The sequence below is a fragment of the Gouania willdenowi genome, chromosome 6 (genome assembly GCF_900634775.1).
Source record: "Gouania willdenowi chromosome 6, fGouWil2.1, whole genome shotgun sequence".
Taxonomy (NCBI): Eukaryota; Metazoa; Chordata; class Actinopteri; order Blenniiformes; family Gobiesocidae; genus Gouania; species Gouania willdenowi.
Window position 1 is genome coordinate 11593573 of NC_041049.1, and position 22050 is coordinate 11615622.

At 38.4% G+C, this 22050-nt stretch overlaps 1 protein-coding gene across 1 annotated transcript in view; it reads right to left on the reverse strand.

Moving 5' to 3' along the window:
* The window catches only part of cacna1c (calcium channel, voltage-dependent, L type, alpha 1C subunit), a 192323-nt gene that overhangs the window by 66777 nt on the left and 103496 nt on the right, over nt 1-22050 (reverse strand). Inside the window, exons 8-11 of the mRNA XM_028450528.1 lie at nt 20501-20604; nt 12341-12428; nt 11167-11251; nt 1506-1596 (exon numbers count right to left, since the gene is read on the reverse strand). Coding sequence (XP_028306329.1) covers nt 1506-1596; nt 11167-11251; nt 12341-12428; nt 20501-20604 — 368 coding nt within the window. The remainder of the gene's footprint in view (nt 1-1505; nt 1597-11166; nt 11252-12340; nt 12429-20500; nt 20605-22050) is intronic.

Consider the following 22050-nt stretch of genomic DNA (forward strand, 5'->3'; position numbering starts at 1 on the left):
TGCCAAGTTTTCCCAAATTATTGGAAATGTATGTTTTGAGTAAATTATGATTTATTTTGGCGTTTATTTTATTTTCTGTTTGGTTTCTGTCAATGTTGTGCATTTGTGTTTCGATCCGTTTTTGTATATATCATCTTGCTGTGATTTTTACTTTTTGTCTTTCTTTTTTTTAAGGGGAAGTATTATGAAAAAATCACTTTATAATGGTTTTGCTCCAGTGATGTACATTCTTTTAGCCTCATTCAGAGGGCGAACATTGAAAAAGTTCTGTTTCTTCCCTCCCTTGTTATTCCACATTTTGTAAAAAGTCAACTTCGAATGGGCGAGTTGGAATTTTTTCGAGTTGTGACGTCACAATCCTGACTCCTCCCACCCAATAAGAATGTGAGCTCCTTCCTCTCAAACTACCTCACAATTAAAACAAACATAGCGACGGTAGGTTGATATTACAGTTAATATCTTTACGTTCAGTATATAGATAATCCAGTATATACAGTAGATAAACGGAAGAGCGCTCACAGCAGTTTCACTTTTAGTAGCCGTTATACCGCCATGTAATCACCTTTATGAGATGATCTGACGTGTTTGTGGACCAATGGTACGCAGCGGTCGAACAAAACAACGAACTATCATCTTAAATGGGCTACGGCCAGAAAAGGTGAAGAGGAGAAGAAAGCGACAAGCAGCTCATGTGAGTGTCTGAAACAGCTGACTCAGCTGATAGTTGAGAGTTTACTTTCCTGCCACGCAGAGAGAGTGATTACAACAAGTTCCATTTTATAGTAGGCGTTATACTACCTCGTATCGCCTCTACGGGATGATCTGTCGTGTTTGTGACCCAATGCGGCGCAGCGGTTGGACCAAACAATGGACTATTGTCTTAAATTGACTATTTCTGTGAGCGGAGAAGGAAGACTGTTCATGATTTACTGCTGCTGCTGCTGCTCTGATAAACACACGCTGGAGCAGCGTAATACTGGACCTTTAAATTAACAATAACAAATACCACAAAAACAGTCACATATTTAAATGTGTACTATCAAAATATATAACAAACGTCGTATGATTGATTTACATTCAAAGATCACGTCCCAGGAGCTCTGTCGTAGAGAGTTTACGTGCATGCGTTGAAAGCATCTGAAAGGATCAGGACCATGAAAGGATTGAGCTCTGACATCCCATAACCGTTTCCCATTCTCTCCTATCTATAATTGTGGCAAAAGTTTTTGTACCATGTTTTGAGGCACTTTCCTCGAGTGGAAATATTTATGACCAAAAACTTGAAAAAGTTTCCATCCTTGGCTGGAATAACCTACATTACACACTTCTGCATTAGACGAGGGTAAACTGATGTTAGATCAGTGGTGGCCACGGGCAGGTTGAGTCACTTCCACTATGCACTGTCGATAGAGTTTATCCTTGGGAGCGATAGAGGATGACTGCGAGACGTGATGAAGAAGAATCCGTGTTCGGGGGGAAAAAAAAGGAGATAGAGAAGCACTTACGCTAGCCGGGTACAGCAGGTCTCCCCCTCTACGTCTCCCCCGGGAGCGTTGTCTGTGTTGACGGATTCATTTTCACTGGCTGGCATGCTCACTGACAGGCAGGAGAGGTAGGAAGGAAGGAGAGATGAGGGAAAAAAAAAAAGATAAAGAGAAGAAAAACAAAGATGAATTAACAGGAAAAACGTCATTGTTTTGCAAAACCAAATTCAAATTGACTCTGGAAAGCTAAATTTAACATTAAGGGCCTGTACTACAATGCTAGATTAACTCTTATCGTGCTGACTTCCGGGATTGAATCAGTGTGTGCTGTCCTACGAAACTCGCTAATGTTTTACGGGGCTAAATCACCATGCTAACTTAGGCTGAACGACTAACCTGGTCGGTACCAGGTTTTGTTCTGGCTAGGATCTGAGCGAGTGCTAAAGCCCCGCCTCCTGACCAATCAGTTCTCTTAGAAAACGACCTGCCCATTGTTAGAAGATCCTGGTTGGTGCAGATCTAATAGCTGATCGGAAATAAAGATTATTGATGGATAAATGCAATCCTTTCATTTACTGATGACATCAGTCCGTCAGATATAAATCTGACGGACTGATCTACAGTCAGCTGATGGAGCCTGTGTCTCCGTATGCGCGGATGGGTGATATCATTCATTAATGCATTCATTCATTCATACGCTATAGTGAGGCTGACTGCATCAGCAGGAACATACTAAAGTGAAACAACGTGCTCTCATCCCAGTGTGTGTGTGATAAATAGAGGTCTACCTGAATAGAAACACGTGTGTGCTGTAATAAAGTTTAACTGCAGAGTGCTGTCTGTTTATCATCCAATGGATTAAAATCATAAATAATATCATTCTTTTACGCATTAACAGTGCCAGCAGCTTCCTGCATGTGTTCATTCATTCCTGCCCTTTCTTTAACAACACTGTTGTTTTTTGGTGTGAATTATGGAATTTAATTCTTCATAATTTTAAACTTAAGCTGAATACCTAACCTGGTCGGAACCAGGTTATTAAGTGGATCAGATCTGAGTGAGTATAAAAGCTCCACCTCCTAGCCAGGTGGAAGTCATTTGGCTTAAATTAGCGTGTTGTTATCAACCTTCATAGGACAGCTTCTCTCTGACAGGGAATGTTTGGTTAGGTGAAGCCCGCTAAAGGAAAGATATCCCGGATATACTAATCTAGCTTTGTAGTATAGGCCCACACACGCACACACACGCACACACACACACACAGAGACACACACACACACACACACACACACACACACAAAAAGAACAGTCATTAAAAACCCACACTGGATGTAAGCATTTCACTCTACAACTATATAATATCATTCCCAAAAAACATTAACCCAAAGTTGGTTGCATTAATAAAAGTTATCGTTCAGCAGTGTCCAGCCCTTTATTTACACATTCACACATGAGTCAATGAAACCAATCCTCAATTTTCTTAATATTTACACACTCAGTTACCATACCAGATATAAATCTACACACTGGGACTCCAAAAATATGAATTCAACTATAGCTGCTTGGGTGAATTTGGACTAAAAAGGGTTAATATAACATTTTGATGATAACAAATCCCACAGAGATTAAGAAATACAGCCAAATGTTGATTTTAATTTGGTATTTCACAGTAGCAAATGACCACGTCTAATGTATTTATATATAGTAGTTTTAAAAAGAACAGATTAGATTTTTCATGCGAGAATAACCTTTAGTGTAGTAAATCCTAATAAAAAACATGTATTTAATGTTAATAAAACTGTTCCTGAAATTTGTAATGCAGATGTGGGATCAGTAGTGTTTTTTCTGTCCAGGGATGGCAAGTCTATCATAGCCACAAAAATGTGATTGTATCTGATCCAAGGGCTACATTAGCATCAGCATTTAGAATAATGACTGTTCTGAGCATTAACACAGGGTTTTGTGTGTTTTTTAGTTTTAGTTTTTGTTATTTTTTGTGTTCTTGTTGTCATTTTGTGTATATTTCTGTCATTTTCTGCATCTGTGTTCAATTTGTGCACTTCTGGTGTCACTTTTTGTATTTTTTTTTTGTTGTTATCTGTATTTTCCTGTCATTTTGTGGAATTTTGTTAACAGTTTGTGTGTCTTTGGGGCTATTCTGTAATGTGTTGTTTTTTGGTATGTGTTTTCATAGTCATGTTGCTTGTCTAAGCAGTTGTTATGTCTGTCTTTGTTGTCATTTTGTGTATTTTACAAGTCTTTTTGTGCATTTTTGGATTTTCTTGTGCATTTTGCTGTCGACTGGTGTATTTTGGGAGATATTTTGTCTATTATGTTGGGCTTTATATTCCTTCCAACTTCTTGAAATACAATTTTTGCCTATGTCTGTTCGCGTCACTGTGAGAGCATAGTGTGACTTTTCCCTTTGAGAACTGTGATCGAAATAGCAACAGAAAAAAAAAAAAGAAAATGGAATTACCACAGGAAGATAGTAATAATAAGTCAGGAATGAGAGAGGAACTAAGAAAAACATAGATCATAGTAAAACATAGAGAGCTATAGTTATACAGGCACAGAGGGAGGGATGGTAGGAGATGGGAGAAAACGAAGGTGATGTGATGTGTGCTGCAGACACTGATATGAAATGATACATTGGTTTTTATTGCTTCTGTCACTCTGCGTTTCCCCCGCTGTCACCTCAAACACTTATTGTAACACCCTCTGGGTACCTGACTCAGGCGCTCCCACTGAATAGCATGCTGCTTGTGTTAAAATAAGATATTTGCTTTTAAAGAGCCAAACCCACTGTTGCAAGACGGCTTGTTATACGACAACAACAGGATGAGGAGTATTGAGATGACGGAATATTGAGAAAACAATTTTAAAAAATAAGATCATAACATTTATTGGCAAAGTAGGGCAAACGTTTGCTGGTTACCATCGAGGAATTACAAGATCTTTAAACATGGCTAGAATCTGCATCAGCTACAAGTTATTTTTCCTAAAACACTTTATTAAGGTACTGTAATTATGGTTAATAATGCATAATAAGCACAAATTAACAGCCAATAAGCACTTATAAGATGCTTGTTCACATTATTATACTAATCTACGGTAATATGGTATCTAATGCAAAATCAGCACCAATTACCGCCATAAAGCACTTATACGCTGCTGTTAACCCTAATCATACTACTCTATCTAGGTTAAATAATGTATAGATAACATCTCCGCACCAAATCAACAGCTAATAAGCACTTGTAAGATTCTTGTTAACATTTATAAATACTATTTATACTGTAATAACGGTTAACAATGCATAATAAGCACAAATTAACGCTAATAAGCGCTTATAAGATACTTGTTAACGTTTATAAATACTATGTACTGTAATAATGGATAATTAATGCTTAATAAGCACAAACTAACAGCTAATAAGCACTGATAAGATGATTGTTAACATTCATAAATTTTACATATACTGTAATAATGGTTATATAATATACATTAAGCACAAATTAATGCCAATAAGTGCTTATAAGATGCTTGTTTACATTTATAAATACTATATATACTGTAATAATGGATAATTAATGTTTATTAAGCACACATTAATAGTTAGCAAGCACTTATAAGATGGCATATTAACAGTTATTAAGCACTAATAAGATGGTATATGAACAGTTATTAAGCACTTATAAGATGGTATATTACCAGTTATTAAGCACTTATAAGATGGTATATTACCAGTTATTAAGCACTTATAAGATGGTATATTAACAGTTATTAAGCACTTATAAGATGGTATATTAACAGTTATTAAGCACTTATAAGATGGTATATTAACAGTTATTAAGCACTTATAAGATGGTATATTACCAGTTATTAAGCACTTATAAGATGGTATATTAACAGTTATTAAGCATATGCTTAATGATGCACATATTAATAGGTAACAATGCATAATGCAGCTACCGGTTCTAAAGTGGGAACAGTGCCTTATAAAAGTTAATAAATAGTTTTAAATCGTTAATACATCTTGTCTGGCTGTTTGTGAGCCTGTCGTAAGTATTTTGACATACTGTATAAGTGCTTGAGAAACATTAGATGTTTAAGCTATGAATAAAAAGTGTATTAAGCCTTAAGGCAGAGGGTCTGTAGTGTGTGTAAGGATCAGGATGGTCTCTATAAATCCAAAATCTTTAGCTGAAAACAGGCTGTATGTTTCCTCACTTCCACACGTGCCACCTGCTGTTATGCTACTCATTTAAAAGCCCTCTGGGGGCCTTTGCCCGTCCCTCCCGAGGCTAAAGCTTTTCAAATATATTAGAGTGTATTTCCCTTTGGAGGAGCTCTGAACTAGTTTAATAGCTATTGTTAGAGTAAACTCCAAAGACCTGAGACACATCGACAAGGAAAGAAATGAAGGAGGAAAAGGAACATGGAGCTCAGCACAGAGGAAAATGAGATGGAGAAGTAAAGGAGGATAAAAGCTACAATAATCACTAATGCTAATACAAAACAAAAATGATAAATTTTTTTATTCAATAAAATCATAGTGTATGCCTTAAAAAGTAAATAAATCAAACATCATTTACTCCAAAAAAGAAAAGGAAAAAAGTGAAAATTGCTAAAAACTTCATTTTTATCTTCATCCTAAACACTCCGTTTGTTGACATTTTTGTACATTGCATTGTGGGATGTGGAGTCCCATAAACAGATGCATAACTGTGTTTTTACTTAATTCTCACTGACAAGGAGGATAGTGTTTCACTTAACATAATTTATCTTATAGTTTATCTCGGGTTAATCAGAATGAAGTTAAAAAACTACACTCCTGTCTCTGTGACTACACATCCCACAATGCAATGTGCGAGAATTGCAACGAACGGAGTGTTTACAATGATGTCATTAAGGTAAGATTTACCAAATACAAAAGGTTTGTGTGAACAAAATAAATCTATACCTTATGTCCACTTATCTGTAACTGTATTACATAGTTAACATATTTATTATCATGTTATTTTGACTGTTTTATTGATGAATTTGATTTGACTTTATCATGCTATTGTAATTGTAATTTATTCTGTCCTGTTTTTTTAACCTTGTATCTCTATAATGTATTTTCTTGTTTACCTGCCCAGGGACTTCAGATGCAAATGAGCTATTTGCTAACTCTGGTGCAATTGACAATTGCACAATATCATTTTAAATAAAATAAATAAATACAATAATCCATTTCATCCATAGGCTATCATTTTGTGTGCGTGTTTTTTTTTTGTGTGTTTGTAATAACGCTTAAGCAGACCGTCCAAAACTGGTTCGTTTTTACCTTTTGAAGATCTGTTGTCGCTGTGTTATTTAAAATAATATTAAAAAAAAATCAGAAATTGGCACATTTCAGATTTTTTTTGCTCAAAAATCCTGAAACTACCGGGTGAAAATTGGGGAAAAAAGGGGCTAAAAAAATTGCTATTTTTAGAATTTTTTCTGGATAACTAATCATAATGCAGGGAGGGTTTTGGGGTAAAGTATCTGTAAAAACAAGAAGAGGACGGTGGTGTTACAAATAATTTAGTCACAGTATGTAGACTGCTGAAGGTGATTGATGGACATCCTCTTGTTGTTGTTGCAGATGAATCAGGCAGATGCAAATAGTTTCCTTTCATACAGAAAGTTTTGGTTTGGGGGTTCTTTCTCTGTTTGCCTGCTGATGCCCTGTAAAGGCACTCAATTACAGGCGGAAGGCTACAAACTCTTATAAAGGATTGAGGTGCAATGAAGACATGAGTTTGCTAGCTTGAGGGGGGGGGGGGGGGACTGGGAAAAGCCGGCAAAGTTTCATGTCTCCACTGTGAAAATGGTTCATACCAACATGCATAGCGAGAGACCTCATAAGTGTTTGGGGGGTTGGGAGGCAACGATTATCTGAATCTGAAGCTCTAGGTGGGGGGTGGGGGGAGGGGGGGAGCTGGAGGAGAGGTCCTCCAATCATGTAAATCTTTAAAAAGTGCTGGACCATGCAGATAGACGCACACGCCTTACGAAGGAAAGCCGCGTTTTTCTTCACGGCTCCACGCAGACACTGAAAACGATGGCTCTTACCTGGGGATAGAGAGGATTGCTCAGCATGACAAACATATACACACATGGGGACTGGGGCCACAATCGCACATGAAGAAACACAACCCAACCATGTCACAACATTAAATTACATATATATTTTCTTATCCTAAACTTATCCCATAACTCAACAATATTACCCGTATAAACTGCATTTAATGCTTCTTCTTTTTTTCAAAATAGGCAAATTATGCATGAACGACACACGAGAGGATTGGAACAGACCAATCACAGCAAGACATAAACCGTTTAGATCAGGGATGTCAAACTCATTTTAGTTCAGGGGCCAAGTACGGAGCAGTTTTGATGAGTTTCATTTACACAATAATTCATTGGTTTCTCAGACTTTTTTACTTACTCGTGCGGGCCAAATTGGATCCTCTAAAGGGCCGGATTTGGCCCCCCGGCCATGAGTTTGACATGTGTGGTTTAGATGAAATTGCAGATGACAGTGCAACGCTGGTCGATGATAACAAGAATGAAGTAAACCAATGGTGGTCAAATGCTCATAAGCTCAAACAAAGCCAGGAATATGATACATGTTTACAGGCTAGTATTCCTCTATGACAAAAGACATTCCTTATTAATACATATATCTACATTATATAAAAATATTTTAGGGGCCTGTTAGTGTGTATTAGTATATGTTTTCAGTGAAATGGTCCAAAACTTTTGAGATTTTAGGTTGGTTCTTCTGTTGCTCAAGTCTTCTTCACAATGTAAACAGTGAAGCAACACTGCACCCAGCAGTTCACGTATGATACTGCAGCAAAAATAAAGACGAAAGCGGCCACCGGCCTGATTTTATCATGAATTTACAACATTAAACGACGCGTTGATGCAAAATTTTTTTTTTTATAATTTTTGCATTATTGTATATGTGGTTGGTGCAAATCTCAAGATGGTCTATATGTTTAATTCTATTTTTTCTTTGGCCCCCACCCTGGCAAGAATCTCAAACTCCGCCTATGACACAGATACATACCAAACAACTGCAGGAACTTTACATTTTCACCTCACAAATTGCATTGCCTTTTTTTTCCTAGACACATTTTTTATTCTTTTAATCTTTTCTACCTTATTGACCTGCACAGTAGAATTTGAAAAGTACTAGACGTCAAAAATAAACAAGGCAACGGTTTGAAAAGCCATCACAGGCGCACTCCTATCAGTATGACGATCAGAAGGGGATTGAATCAGTGGAGCCCCATGTCACCTTCAAATACACACACAGTATGTCAATGGAGAATAAAAAAAACCCATGGAGGACAGGAGGTGTAAAGTGGGCATAGACACATAAGGGAAATAAAAAAATCTATCATGTGAAAAATATAGAGTATTATTTATTGGGTGATTTGGCTTCAATATTGTTGTTTGTTTTTGTTTCCAAATTGATTAAAGATGGTCATATTTGGAGAATGGCACCCAAAATGTTTGGTGGCCATGCTTCTGCCCTCTCCAAGCTTATCAAAAATAAAGTGAGCGTAAAAAACAAATATATATTCACAGAGATCTACTGCAAGTCATCAAAAGCCCCAAAGCATGAACGAACCACTTCTTGTTTTCCATCTCCTTTCTTTTGTGCACGAACCACACATGAGATGTGAGTATGACCGCACTGTGTTGTCAAATCCTTCCAAACACTTGCATCTACAGTAGTTATCCTTCCATCACTCCCTCGTCCTCCCTCTCTCCTCCACAAGTCTCCATCTTTCTTCGTTCATGCAAATTGTCCGATGCAACGGGGACAAACTGCCCTCATTCGTCTTCCCACAGGGGGATGCATCCCACAGTAAGTGAGGCACAGCTACAGGCAGAGCATAAGTGGAATTTTCACCTTCATAAACAGATGACTGATCTTTGTGTTGGAAAACTCTGGGTCGTGTGTGTTTGCAGAGACATAAAGCGATGCATTAAAAGTGCTTTATTTATCATGACTCCTAAAGTAGACCTGGGATATACATTAATAATTAATCAATGTGCATAAATCAAGCTTAACAGCTTTTAAAAATAAGACTTCCTCTCTCTCTCAGAGTACATCTGCCTGGATATTAAATTGATGCAGAAATAAGATAACTTGATGGAATACAGCATCTTAAAAATGCAGTGTGATATTTTCTAAATTGGCCACATACTGTATTTGTTTGTTTGCTAATGTGCCAACATTCCTCACACTGCTGATGCGTTTTTGCCTGTCTGATTGGTCGTAGAGAGCACAATGCTAAGAGGTGAAAATAAGCAGATTTGTAACAAATTCGCCACAGGGATGTTGTGTCTAATTTTCATGTAAATCGGGTCATTGCTCATTTGACCGTGTTAATTTTTTGATATTTTCCTGGAAATTGGATCATCATTGGATTTTTCTTTTTCTCTCTCGTTCCCTTGGCAGCCATCAGTGTTTTTTTTGTGTTTTTTATTTATTTGTTTTTTTTTACAGAAGGAGCTCATTTGCTGCATGGATGCAACTGTTGCATCCCCCTGATGCAACCCACCTAATACAAAAGTTTCATGTTCACTGTGTATGATCGATTTTGATGAAGCGTAATAGAAACAATGTTGACAAAATACAATTTTGGCCCTATGCTGTGCACTCTTCACATCAGATAAGATTCACAAAAAACTAATTTTCAGTTTTTTGAGCTGGGTAAATACATCTAGGGTTGCAAAGAGGTGCAAAGAGTATCCACAAGAAATCAAAAATATAAACCTTTCATGGTAATTATGCATTTGAATTAACTAGAAACTAGGAGTAAATATAAATAGCAGCATCATATGCAAACCTAATTATTAGCATCCTTTCAAAATAATAATAATAATAATAATAATAATAATACAAATTAACATAACATTTCAACTAACAATTTTTAAAGCTGGAAACTTTTAATGGGAACAACAGGAAAATGTGTCCTTTAACAGGGAATGTTTAATATAGTTGGGTAATACATTTTATCTTCATCTTCTAAAACATCAGTTACTCAAAAGATGCTAAATAATTCCCATGAAAAGTTTATATTTTTGAATACTTCCAAAGTTACCGAGCTTAAGTTCAGGTGGTAATTACTGGAAATTTCCCATTCCTTTGCAACCCTCATGCCATCAACAATGTTATTTGTGCAGTAGTTTTTAATTTCTATTTTTTTTATTATTTATTTATTTATTAAATCAAATAGCAGTCCGGGCATTGAAAGCAGTTAATCCTGTTGGAGGTCAAATTCAAAATAACATTTTTTTCTGCTGTCAATGACCATATATCTAAACAGCTTGTAACACTCAGAGAAACTGTTAACTAAGACAAACAGACAGTTTGTGTCACCAGCTTAGACTGAAATCAATGAACCACTTATAGAATGAACACTTTGCATAACAAAAACCATTCCAAACCTACAGTATACGCCCGCATACCTAAAACTGTACAACCTGCTTCAGATGCATTTACCTCACCAGTCCCATCAACACCAACAATGAAAATGCATCATCCCCAACATCACACACACAGGCATAATGTCATCATTTATATAGCAGCAAACATCCCCATAATCAATCCATTTGTAGGACTTACAGTTTCTGGGTTTATCATCGTCCAAGCCATCGTCTTCATTCTCTGGATCAATGTCTTCAGCCTGAGTGATCCAATCTAAATAGCCCTGTATTGATGTACACAAAAAAACAGAAAAAAAAAAGATGCAAAAGTGGGTTTAAGTGAAATAAAAATTAGGAAATGGGGCCCTTTTATGCAAGGAATGATGTTCTTTGTAATTTGCATTTTTTTGTGTTGATATTTAAAATAAATAATAATGTGTACAGTGCGTACACATTATTATTTATTTTAAATATCAACACAAAAAAATGCAATTCTGCGACACAACAAACCATTGAAAAAAAAAAAAATACAACCTAATGCACTATAATACAATATAACACCTACAGGTATAGTGCAAATGTCTCAAGGGAACAATAACGGCGCAAAATCCAAAAGCAATGCTAAACAGTGAAATCAGAATAAAATAAGATATAAAACTTTCTGTACAAGGAAATTCTACTTTCCTGTTTGGTTTTACTAGTCAGTAACACAAATCTTAAAACCAAAGAACACAATGTGCAAGAACAAGAACTGAAGATTAACAGGTATAGTTACAGATTTTTAATATAAATATTAAATGAAGATAAAACATGTACAGTGATTGTAATGGGTGTGTTTCACATTTATTATACCTTTTTAAATAATTAAAAAAAAAAAAAAAATTGGGGGGAATTTGGTGCCCCTCCAGCAGATGGCACCCTCGGCGGCCGCCTGTGTTGCCTGTCTGGAATGCCGGCCCTGCACTCATACGTACAATGATTACAGAGTCCTGGTCCAACCTTATTCAACTTAACATATCTTTGTGTACCGATGTAGAAAACCAGTAGGTGTTCAAAGAGACTGAGAGAAATAGAAATTAACGTCTCATTTTCACCGTTGAAAGTAGCATTTGCTTCCTATTATGAGATCATCACATATTTCTTTTTTTTCTTTCTGCAGGATTGTTTGCATGTTTTATTGGTACATTTTGCCCCTAAACAAATACAAGCCAGAATCAACTACCTTGGTGTAAAAGTTCACATTCCATGATGCAACTTTAAGGCCTGACTGGGATTGACTTTGAATTAATGTGGCAGGTTAAGGTTCTTCTTCTTTTCTTTTCTTTAATTTTAAAAATGACATTTACAATCATGCACATAGTGCCCCAGCCTACCTTGAGGTCTTCTTCGAGCTGCTGTTTTTCTCTCAGTTTCTGGAAGTCACCTCGGGCCTTGGCTTTCTCCCTCTCCTTGGAAAACTCTCTGGGAGGAGGTGGTGAGCATTGGCAAAAAACAAAAAACAGAAAAAGAATGCAGAAAATCTGAAAATCTTGAACAACCTGACAATTTTTTTTTAATCAACGTAAAAGAAAAAAAAGAGAGAGAGAGAAAACCACAAGAAACCTGCAGGAGAGAAAAAGAAAGCGGCGTGGGTAGAAAAGTGTAAGGGTTAGTGCAGACGATAAAGTAGAGCATTGGGTTTGCCTTGGTTATATCAGGGGTGTCAAACTCATTTTAGTTCAGGGGCCAAATACGGAGCAGTTTGATCTCAAGTGGGCCACAGATTTTAAGCGGGAAAATGAGTAATTTCAACATTATTGTGCCATAGTTTGCACTCATACTGTACATATACAAAATATGACAATATCCAAACAATAAGTGATAGTAATCAGTCCCAACAGGGTCTTCACTTTAAATTTTCCTAGATTTTGTGACCAAATTCTATTTAATTAAGGGAAATATTATGAAATACTTTGATTAAAAATGAAGATTTAGAATGTTTGAGGTTTTTTCAACATTTTAACATTAAAAATGACTGCAATCGTGTGGTATAAGCACCGGGAAAACTGTGAGCCCCTGTAAATATTGTTAAGTTTAGTTTACACAATGATTCATGTTTTCTTTGTCCTTTTTTCTTTCTCCTGTGGGCCGAATTGGATGCTCCAAAGGGCCGGATTTGGCCCCCGGGCCATGAGTTTGACAAATGAGCATTATGACTTATTAAGTAATGTGTGGATCCCATAACCTATCGCACCTATCCCATGCTTGGCTAACGAAACCTAACCGCTAGAACGGACATGGGCTCGTCTATAAACGGTCGCTTTTACAGACCTTGGAGTCGCTGTTAGCTTACCAATAAACGGGAAGAGATTTGTCACCTTTATAATAACTGTTGAGTAGTATACAAGAATACTGTATCATGTTTTTCTGCAGTCAGTGCCTTCCCTCGCCCTTCTCTCTCGTTCTCTGTTTTAGAGTCGTGAAGCTGATGATGGCAGTTCCTGATCTGTGGTTCACGGCTCAATGAGTCTGAGACACTCTGATGTTCTATCTCTCTATCCTGTTCTGTTGGTCCGTCTGTCCACTAACCCCAACCAGTCACAGCAGATGGCTGCCACCTCTGAACCTGGTTCCAACAGAGATTTCTTCCTGTTAAAGGGAGTTGTTTTCTTCCCCCACTGTCGCTAAATGATTGTTTCATGTGGATCTTGTGATGATATTATATATCTATTATGAATTTTATATTTTTTTGCGCATTGAGATGACTTTGTTGTAAATTTGCTATACAAATAAAGTTGAATTGAATCCCATCCACCTAAAACAATGCAAGTTGTAAAACTGTTTAAAAAATATCCACAATCACTACACCTGATTAGGTTGAAGCTGTGAAGGGTAAATCAACAGATGTATTAAACAGAAATAATAAAATCGTCCGAATTAGTCACACGTTAAATTTGTCTAAAACCAATAACCTTAAATCTAAGACATTAATATCCGGACACCCCTTTTTTTGTATCAAAGCACCAGTCTGTTTTTTGGTTTGTCCTGGTCCTTGTCTCCTGGGATAAAACAGGCTCCAGGGGTTTTCTAAGTTCCTGCAATGTATTCCCGGTCAAACTGCAGTGTGCACCTGGTACAAAACCCAGAGGAATTACCACACAAAGGCACCCTCGAACAGCTCTAACAATCTTCCCTCCTGTCAAAGTGGAGGAAGTGGAGGATCAGTTGTAGCCGACTTGCCATCACTGAGCTCCTCACGTCTCCCATTCATGTCCTTATTATTGTTTCAGAGCAAGGTGTCGAAGATAGCAGCACCCCCAAAATAAGCAGAGTCACTGTGCTTTACCCTATGTTACATGATATTTAACCCCCAAGTCACAAACGAACTGATGGTATCATGAGCACATGATGAACTACATGAAATTAGTTTCAAGCGTCATAATGGAAGAAGCAACTGAGAGACATTTGATGAACTTGTGCAGTTTGGGAAGGTCAAAGACACAAAGAAATAAGAGAGCTATGAGAAACTCTGCAAGGCTTTTAGAGATAAAACGTTCATTTGAAGAACCCCTTAAAAATAAGCCAATGAAGTCTTTCTACATCCTAAACTATTTATATGAAGGTCTCAGTATGGAGTGCAGCCATTCAACCACTTTATCGTCTCAGTTTGGATGTCTACAGAATTCTGAAAATAGTTCCAACTTCAGTTCAGGGCACACCTGATAGTCTTCATTGATCGTATTATAAGACCTTGAATAGAAATAGATTTCCAGATTCTGTTTTTACTTTTCTGATGCTGTTTGATGAGATCAAAGTCAGAGTTGGAGTTTTATCTTTAAAAATACTTTAGAGGAAGGCTGGAAACCTCAGTCGGAGCTGTAGATTGAACAGAGATCAATGAGCATTTAGACAACCTTCCGTTGTCTCGCTTGTCGACGCTATAATCAGAGCGTCAATCCTATCAATCTGTGGTTGTGCTCTTCCTTGTACAAATCCAGACAAACACTGTTACACCGTGTCTTTTCTGTTCCAAAACTGGTCACTCTCCTACTTCCTGTTCAGCCATTAGTTATACTCGAAATCAAGAGAACTTCACACTTTCCATGGAACAACCAGTTGGTAAAAGGTCAGGTTGTGTAGTTGTTCTGACAGCATCATTAGTCAGAAGTCGGACAAAGAGTCAGACAGCCAAACCCCCTAAGCTGTTTGGATGTGATGGATTCTGATTAGTTTTCCCCCCACAATGCTGCTTTCACTGCCGGTACCATGATTTCAGGTTAGTCCACCATGAGAAATTTGGCTCAATAAAACTTGTTTTCTCATTAAAGCACATTAACGTGGCAGGGTACCCAGCAATGATAGTGCAAAGCTGATTCAAAAAGCAATTCAGAGCTTACAAATACTGCAATTTCTCTTGACAATCGTGTTAATGAATAAGTCAAAAAGCTGAATTTAGAAGAAAAAAAATCATCCCTATTTTTCAAATGGGTCCATGTCAAAATAAAAACCCCAAGAGATTTCATAGTATTAAGACCTATGGGTCAGAAACTTTACTAGTGGTTCTGCACCTTCCTGATTTAATTTGTGTTCACTGTACCTTTGTTTAGGAAGAATATCCATATCATGTCATAGTAGCCTGGGAGATATGTAGCAATATTAGGCTAAGATGTACACTTCTGGAAGAAGTACATCAAAATGTACAAGATGTACATGGTTTTGGTTTTTTTTTGCATGCTGAATCCATTTTTAATGGGATCCACGCTGGAAAACAAAGGGTTCCCACTCAAAGTCAATAAATCCAAGATAGCCATCATCCGTATTCTACGTCTAACAGAACCTAAGTTATGATGGCCATCTTGGATCTTGCTCTGATCACAATTTCAGGTATTTTAAAATATATTATTGAATTCCTTGAACCTGAAAACCTGTAATTCTCCACTGAGATTATGCTCCTATGTCAAATAGAACCAAAGGTATGACAAAATCTCCAAATTGGCAAAATGGATGGTGGCCATCTTGGATTTCTTGATTTTAAGTGAGAACTGTTAGTTTGCCAGCATGGATCCCATTAAATATTGATTCAGTATACTCAAAACTCCCCATGTACAAATGTTCATGCTTTCTTCCAGAAGTGAACATCTTTTTGACATATCTGCCGGGCTATATACTGTAGCTCTTCTCATGCGAGTTTAATATAGCAATACTGTTGATTTTATTCAAACATAGTAAAAAAGAATGAGACAAATAAAATAAATAAAAAAACGACATCTTACTAGGTGTCAAAAAGCCAAGAAAAAGAGATGAGTCTTAAAAACAGACAGATAAGAGGCCTGTTTAAGGTGCTGAGGCAGATCGTTCCGTTCAGTTTTGCAGCCGCAACAGCAAACGCACGGTACCCTCTGAGCTTTTGTGAATCAAAACTGTTTAATCTATGGCCCATCCCTTGTTTACAAGGGTCACATACCAGTGTTTAGGATTTCAGCTTTTATACACGACTTCCTTGTGGTTGAAGGACATTTGTCTACTTTGAATGGAGATTACAACATTTTGCTTCACCACATCAGTGCTGAGAACAGAAAATGTAATGGCAGTAAACCAGAAACAATTTCACCAAAGTGGCAGTATGGGCTGAAAGAGACAATATCCAGGGGACTGGACGGTCCCACAGCCAGATGTTGGAGTGTGATTTCACCACAGCCAGCTGCAATGATAGTGTCTAGCTGTCTACTTGATGTCACAAAGGCTCAGCTGCAAGAATCCTTGAAGTCCGATTCATCATAGCGAGGCTTGTATGTCACACCAAAAATCCCACAAACAACGAAGAGAGGGTAAACAACGGCACATTCTTTTTGAATTGAGAGAAAAGAAGAAAACCATGAGCTCCAGTGGGAAGAAAGGAATGAATGAGCAGATCCTGCAGGTATCAGATTCATCTCAAGGAATAACAGGGAAAAATAATGGTTCCAAGGTAGAGATGTTAGTTTTAAATGAACCTTGTCCCTGCTCTTACCCGCTTAACACCCCCAGAACCAAGTTTAGCACAAAGAAGGATCCGATGATGATTAGGGTGACAAAATACACCCAGGGCCACCTGTAATCTACTGCGTCATTCACCTGGGAGATGAAAGGGTGAAGAGGGAAGGACAGAGACAATCACAATTAGTTTAAGTAAGATGAGAGGTTTAGGAATAATGGATAAAGTTAAAAAAAAATAGTTTGGAGAACAAGAAATAACACGAATAGGGTGCATTTAATTGATAAGGAGCGGAAAGAAGAATTAACAGAGCTTTGTTGATTTTTGCAGGTTTAAAAGATGGAAATGTTAGAAAAACAGAGCATTTAAGTAAGGAAGAGGACAATATATTTCTGTAAAAAAGGAAATACTATGTTCAAAAGTTTAAAAAAACCCTTTTTGTGTTGAATCTCTGTGGAAAAAACTGAAAGTTGTTATACAAGAACAGACTATGCAGCAAGACGCCCAACAGCTTTCCTTTTTGTTTATTTTTTAAACACATTATGGATATGATTTAAAACAGTGGTTCCCAAACAGGGGTACATGTATACCTAGGGGTACAGGAGCACAGTACAAGGTGTACTCGAAAACAACAATTCATTTAAAAAATAATCTGAAAATGTTCCCAGTTACTTTTTAAGATATTTTTTGGACAAATTCACCACAAACTAACAGTATTATTGCTCAATAAAAGACTATATTTTCTTGTCATTTATTGAAACAGGATTATTTTATGCTGTAGAGGCCATTTTATCACACTTCTGACAATAGGAGACAATCATAGCTACATTTTACAAATATGATTGTATTTACTTTCTATTGAAGTAATTACATAAAAGTTGTAGTTTAACTAAATTCCACTCATTATTTTGAATTTGTAGATTAAGCTTTAGCTTAATCTACAAATTAAGCTAGTGTTGGCATTGGGGGAGAGAGTGCCGCATCAGCCACCAGGGGAATAACCGGCATGCTGTCGGCCAGCAGGGATCTCATCTGAGCCAATTCAGCAGACAGCTGCTCAACTTTAGATGATAACCCACTATGGTCAGACTTCATTCTCTTCCTGGAGGGGGCAGCTGCCGCAGCCACTGCCCACCTCTTGGAGCGTGTCTGACGGGTCGGAGGTGGCTGGCCTGGGGGGAGGTCGACTACGGCAACTGAGCCTTCCACCCCCGCCAACCTGGCAACCCTGGCCGCCCGAGGCAGGTAGCTGCAGTTCATGCAGGGATTGCCTGACAGCGCCTCCCCCAGGTGCTCAGGGCCAAGGCATGTGGGGCATAGGTCGTGGCCATCCTCTGGCTGTAAAGAAACCCCACAAGATGTGCAGATATGTGAGCCATCCATCGCAGCTTGACTGAGAAGTCACTGATGTCAACACAGGTATTCAACAAAGGGAGGGGGCGCGCACGCCGCCTGTCTGGTATCACCCTGCACTCCTCGGCTTAGCCTGAGCGCGGACGCCGTAGGTTGGCCGAGTATAGGGACCGTATACTGGGGAAGGGAGTGCGCACGCTGCCTGCACAGTAGAGGCCCAATATACTAAATAAAAAACAACCACTGTACTGTGGTCCTCACCCAGACTGGGCTCTTTAACAGAAGATGACACTAGCTTAGCCGGTGATGCTAATGTAAACAAATCCACGCTGGGCTCCGGGCGTGCGCACACAACCCACCAGCAAACAAATAAAGTCGGCTAACTTAAGTTTCGGGAGTAGGCTGCTCAAATGCAGCCTTCACCGACCATCTCTTTCACTTTTATAAAGACAACCGTTGATCTGCCGAATAAGCGGCTACTTACCTTGTCAGCGTGTGTCGTCGGGACCAAACACAAACCATATGCTGGGGGGAGGCGGCGCTAACGCGGCCTGTGCCAACAGAGGTTGCTAATGGGTGAAGCTACCGCTACCCAAACACTCACCGTCGCAGCTCCTGGAGGGCGAATGCACGCTGCTCCGACCTACCACGGTCACGGAGCTACTAGCGACGGCAGCTGTATGCACAGTATTCCAGTAACTGCGCAGGAGAAGAAAAAAAGAAAAGTACCCTGGAGTGACACCGGAAGATATAAACTTCCTCTGGGTCATCCAGGGGTCACTGGTGACATTGTTGGTATACATACTCACACTGCGCATGCGCGAAGGGGAATATTCAGTGCTTAAAGCACCGCCTCTGGCGGTCAGCAGGGATGAAATAGAACAGGTTTTTGGAGTGTATATTTGTGTGTGTGTGTGTGTGTGTGTGTGTGTGTGTGTGTGTGTGTGTGTGTGTGTGTGTGTGTGTGAGTGAGTGAGGGCATGGAAGTGTTTTTCTTGTTTTCTTGCTTGTGACAAAGGGCAAAAGTGTGAAACCAGAAGGATTAATAGATCAGTTCAGAGATTGTTTTCTCGACTTTGACAGTGGAGGACTGAAAGAAGTCGGCTCAAGTCACCGTGCGGGGAGGAGGAAGTCAGTGTCCCGTCTATAGACACGCCCACTCATGAAAATGCATAAGTAGGCAGCATATCAGCCTGTTCGTGTAGAGTTGCTCATAAAGTGACTTTTCAGAGGCTACAACTCTGGAAAACAGGCGAGTTTGGGAAAAAAAAAACCTCAAATACTATGTTTTTAGAGTTCTTAGAACAAATGGAGATGGGTGACAAATAGCATGACGTGAACTTTAAATAAGTGTTCAATGGTTTATTTTTAAAAGCTTTTATTAGATTTTATCTTCACTAAAGAGTTACACTAATATTTTCACATGCCTTTATTTATTTATTTATATTTTTGTTTGTCTGTTAGAAGGATTACGTCAAATGTACTAAACACATTTTAACAAAATTTTAACCAAAGGTAAATGTTAAGCCATGGAAGATTCCATTAATCCAGATCAATGTACTGATTCTGGATCCTTTTGAATTTTGAAAATTGATATCTTGGTTCGTAATAGACCGATCTTTATGAAATTTGACCCAGCTTCATGCTTTATCCAGATCGGAGCCATATTGCGCATTTCACGGTGATTTTTCAAATAAATGGGGACATTTGGATCAACAGTAACGTTATCAATGGGGATAAAAATGTCTTTAAAGTCTGAATGATCACGGTACCATGATCAGGATCACTGATCCAGACAACTGCCAATATCTGGAAAAGACAATATTTGGCGCTTGGTGGAGGTTTGTAGTCTCTGCGTGCTCCTGTTTGTTTGTTTATTTTCTTATTTTGCTGTTTAAATTACATTTCTTTCAATGTATTTTCCCTTTTATATCAAAACCCAAGTCTATTCCTAAAAAAGTAGTTTTCATTTCTTGAACATCAAATGAAAGCACATATTGGAGCAGCCGAAGACATAGATTCTTATCTTGAGAACAATGTGTAAGAATATATTGTGAATGGGCGATATCATAAAAATAATCATTCAAAGGTAGCGTATCAGGGGAGTCTTGTTACATGGTCAATAATAACTTCTGACAGTGTTTACTTGCCCACGATACAAAGAAACAAAACACACACACCTACACACACACACACAGGCACGAGGACAGTGTAGGTAGACTCTTACCCGCTCAACACACCAAGAACCAGGTTAAGAACGAAAAAAGAGCCGAAGATGACGAGCGAGACAAAATAGACCCACGGCAACTCATAGCCCATAGCGTCCTGCATCTGAGAGAGAGAAAAAAGCAAGAGGAGGAAGCAAACGAAGAGGATTAGAGGGTGAGACGAACAAAAGGGTGCACAGCAGTGAAGAAAAGAAGAAACCAGGGGCAGATGAGAGCAGAAACAAACAGTCAAAAAGGAGATTGACATAGAGGAGGAAATGAATGAGAGGGGGCAGTAGAGGTTAGCAAGAGAGTGTGAAAACATAGCAATAGCAGTGCATTTTAATGAGAACAGCCAACAAATCTGTCTGTGCAAGAATGGAAGCATTATATGACTAACTGTCGGAAGTGTGCAAGGCTGTTTGGCAAGTCCTTGGAAAGTCTGATGTGAGATCACTGAGTTTTCATAGCTTAATGGCAGAGGTGAAAGAAACAGAGTAGTTCTCACGTAACGTTGTTTTTATGATACTTGTACTTCAGTGACGTGCAGTCAAGGTAGGCAAGGTAGGCAGTGCCTACCCAAGGGTGAATTAATATTTTGACTATTAGTTTTAATTATAATATGTATTTCCAATAACCTAGAGTATACCTATAAGTTTGAAAATGTCAGCATTTTGTGCTTTTCAAAGCCTAAATGACTAAACAGCGCTATTTTCTGGTACGGCTGCACAGTCTGACTCCGCTGTAAGGCAGGAGGAGGCCACACCCTCTACCAAACGCACATTGCTGCTCTGCCTCTGTTTCCATAGCGTGTTTTTGTGTGTTTGTGCATGTGCAGTCAGTTCCCCAAGATGAAAACTATTTGCATAAAAAGGCAGCTCTCTACGTTGCCTTTGGACGTAACCGCGCTATGCTAAATGCTATACGTACATTCAGAGTGCATTAGTGAATTGATACAACGTGGCCGCTGCTACGTTCTCTAGCTAGTTGGCGGGATAACACTACAGTCAGGATGACAATGCTAGAGACGATAAATAAACTTTCTTTTGAGGAAAAATGACAGCTTTTAAAAGATGGGAGACCAATACCTGAGCTACCCGACCTTCAGCACAGGTAAGGTCAGAGCATTGTTTGTATTTTCTACAGTGAATGGAAGGATTGGCTTTGTAGATGCTCCTCACTGAAGCTGTTCCGAGTTGTTGTTGTCATTTTCTCCGTGTTTCTGTGTTTCCAACACAAACAATGGATGCGCTGCCATGTCATGAGATATATCTTGTTGCCTACCCAACCCTAGTGCTCATGGCACATCACTGTTGTACTTTTTTTTGAGTATATTTCTAAATCAGTCGTTTTACTTGTACTTAAGCACATTTTCAAATAACTACAGTAACTCGTTACAGTTCTACACCCAACCATTTACTGAGTAAATGATCACTATTTCATTTAAAATGATCAACAGACATTTTGAAACTACAAAAAATGAAATGACCAGACAACAATCAGATGCATCACATCATAGCTGATCAATCAGATTAAACGTAACGCACGGCGATGAATGGAGGTTATCTTC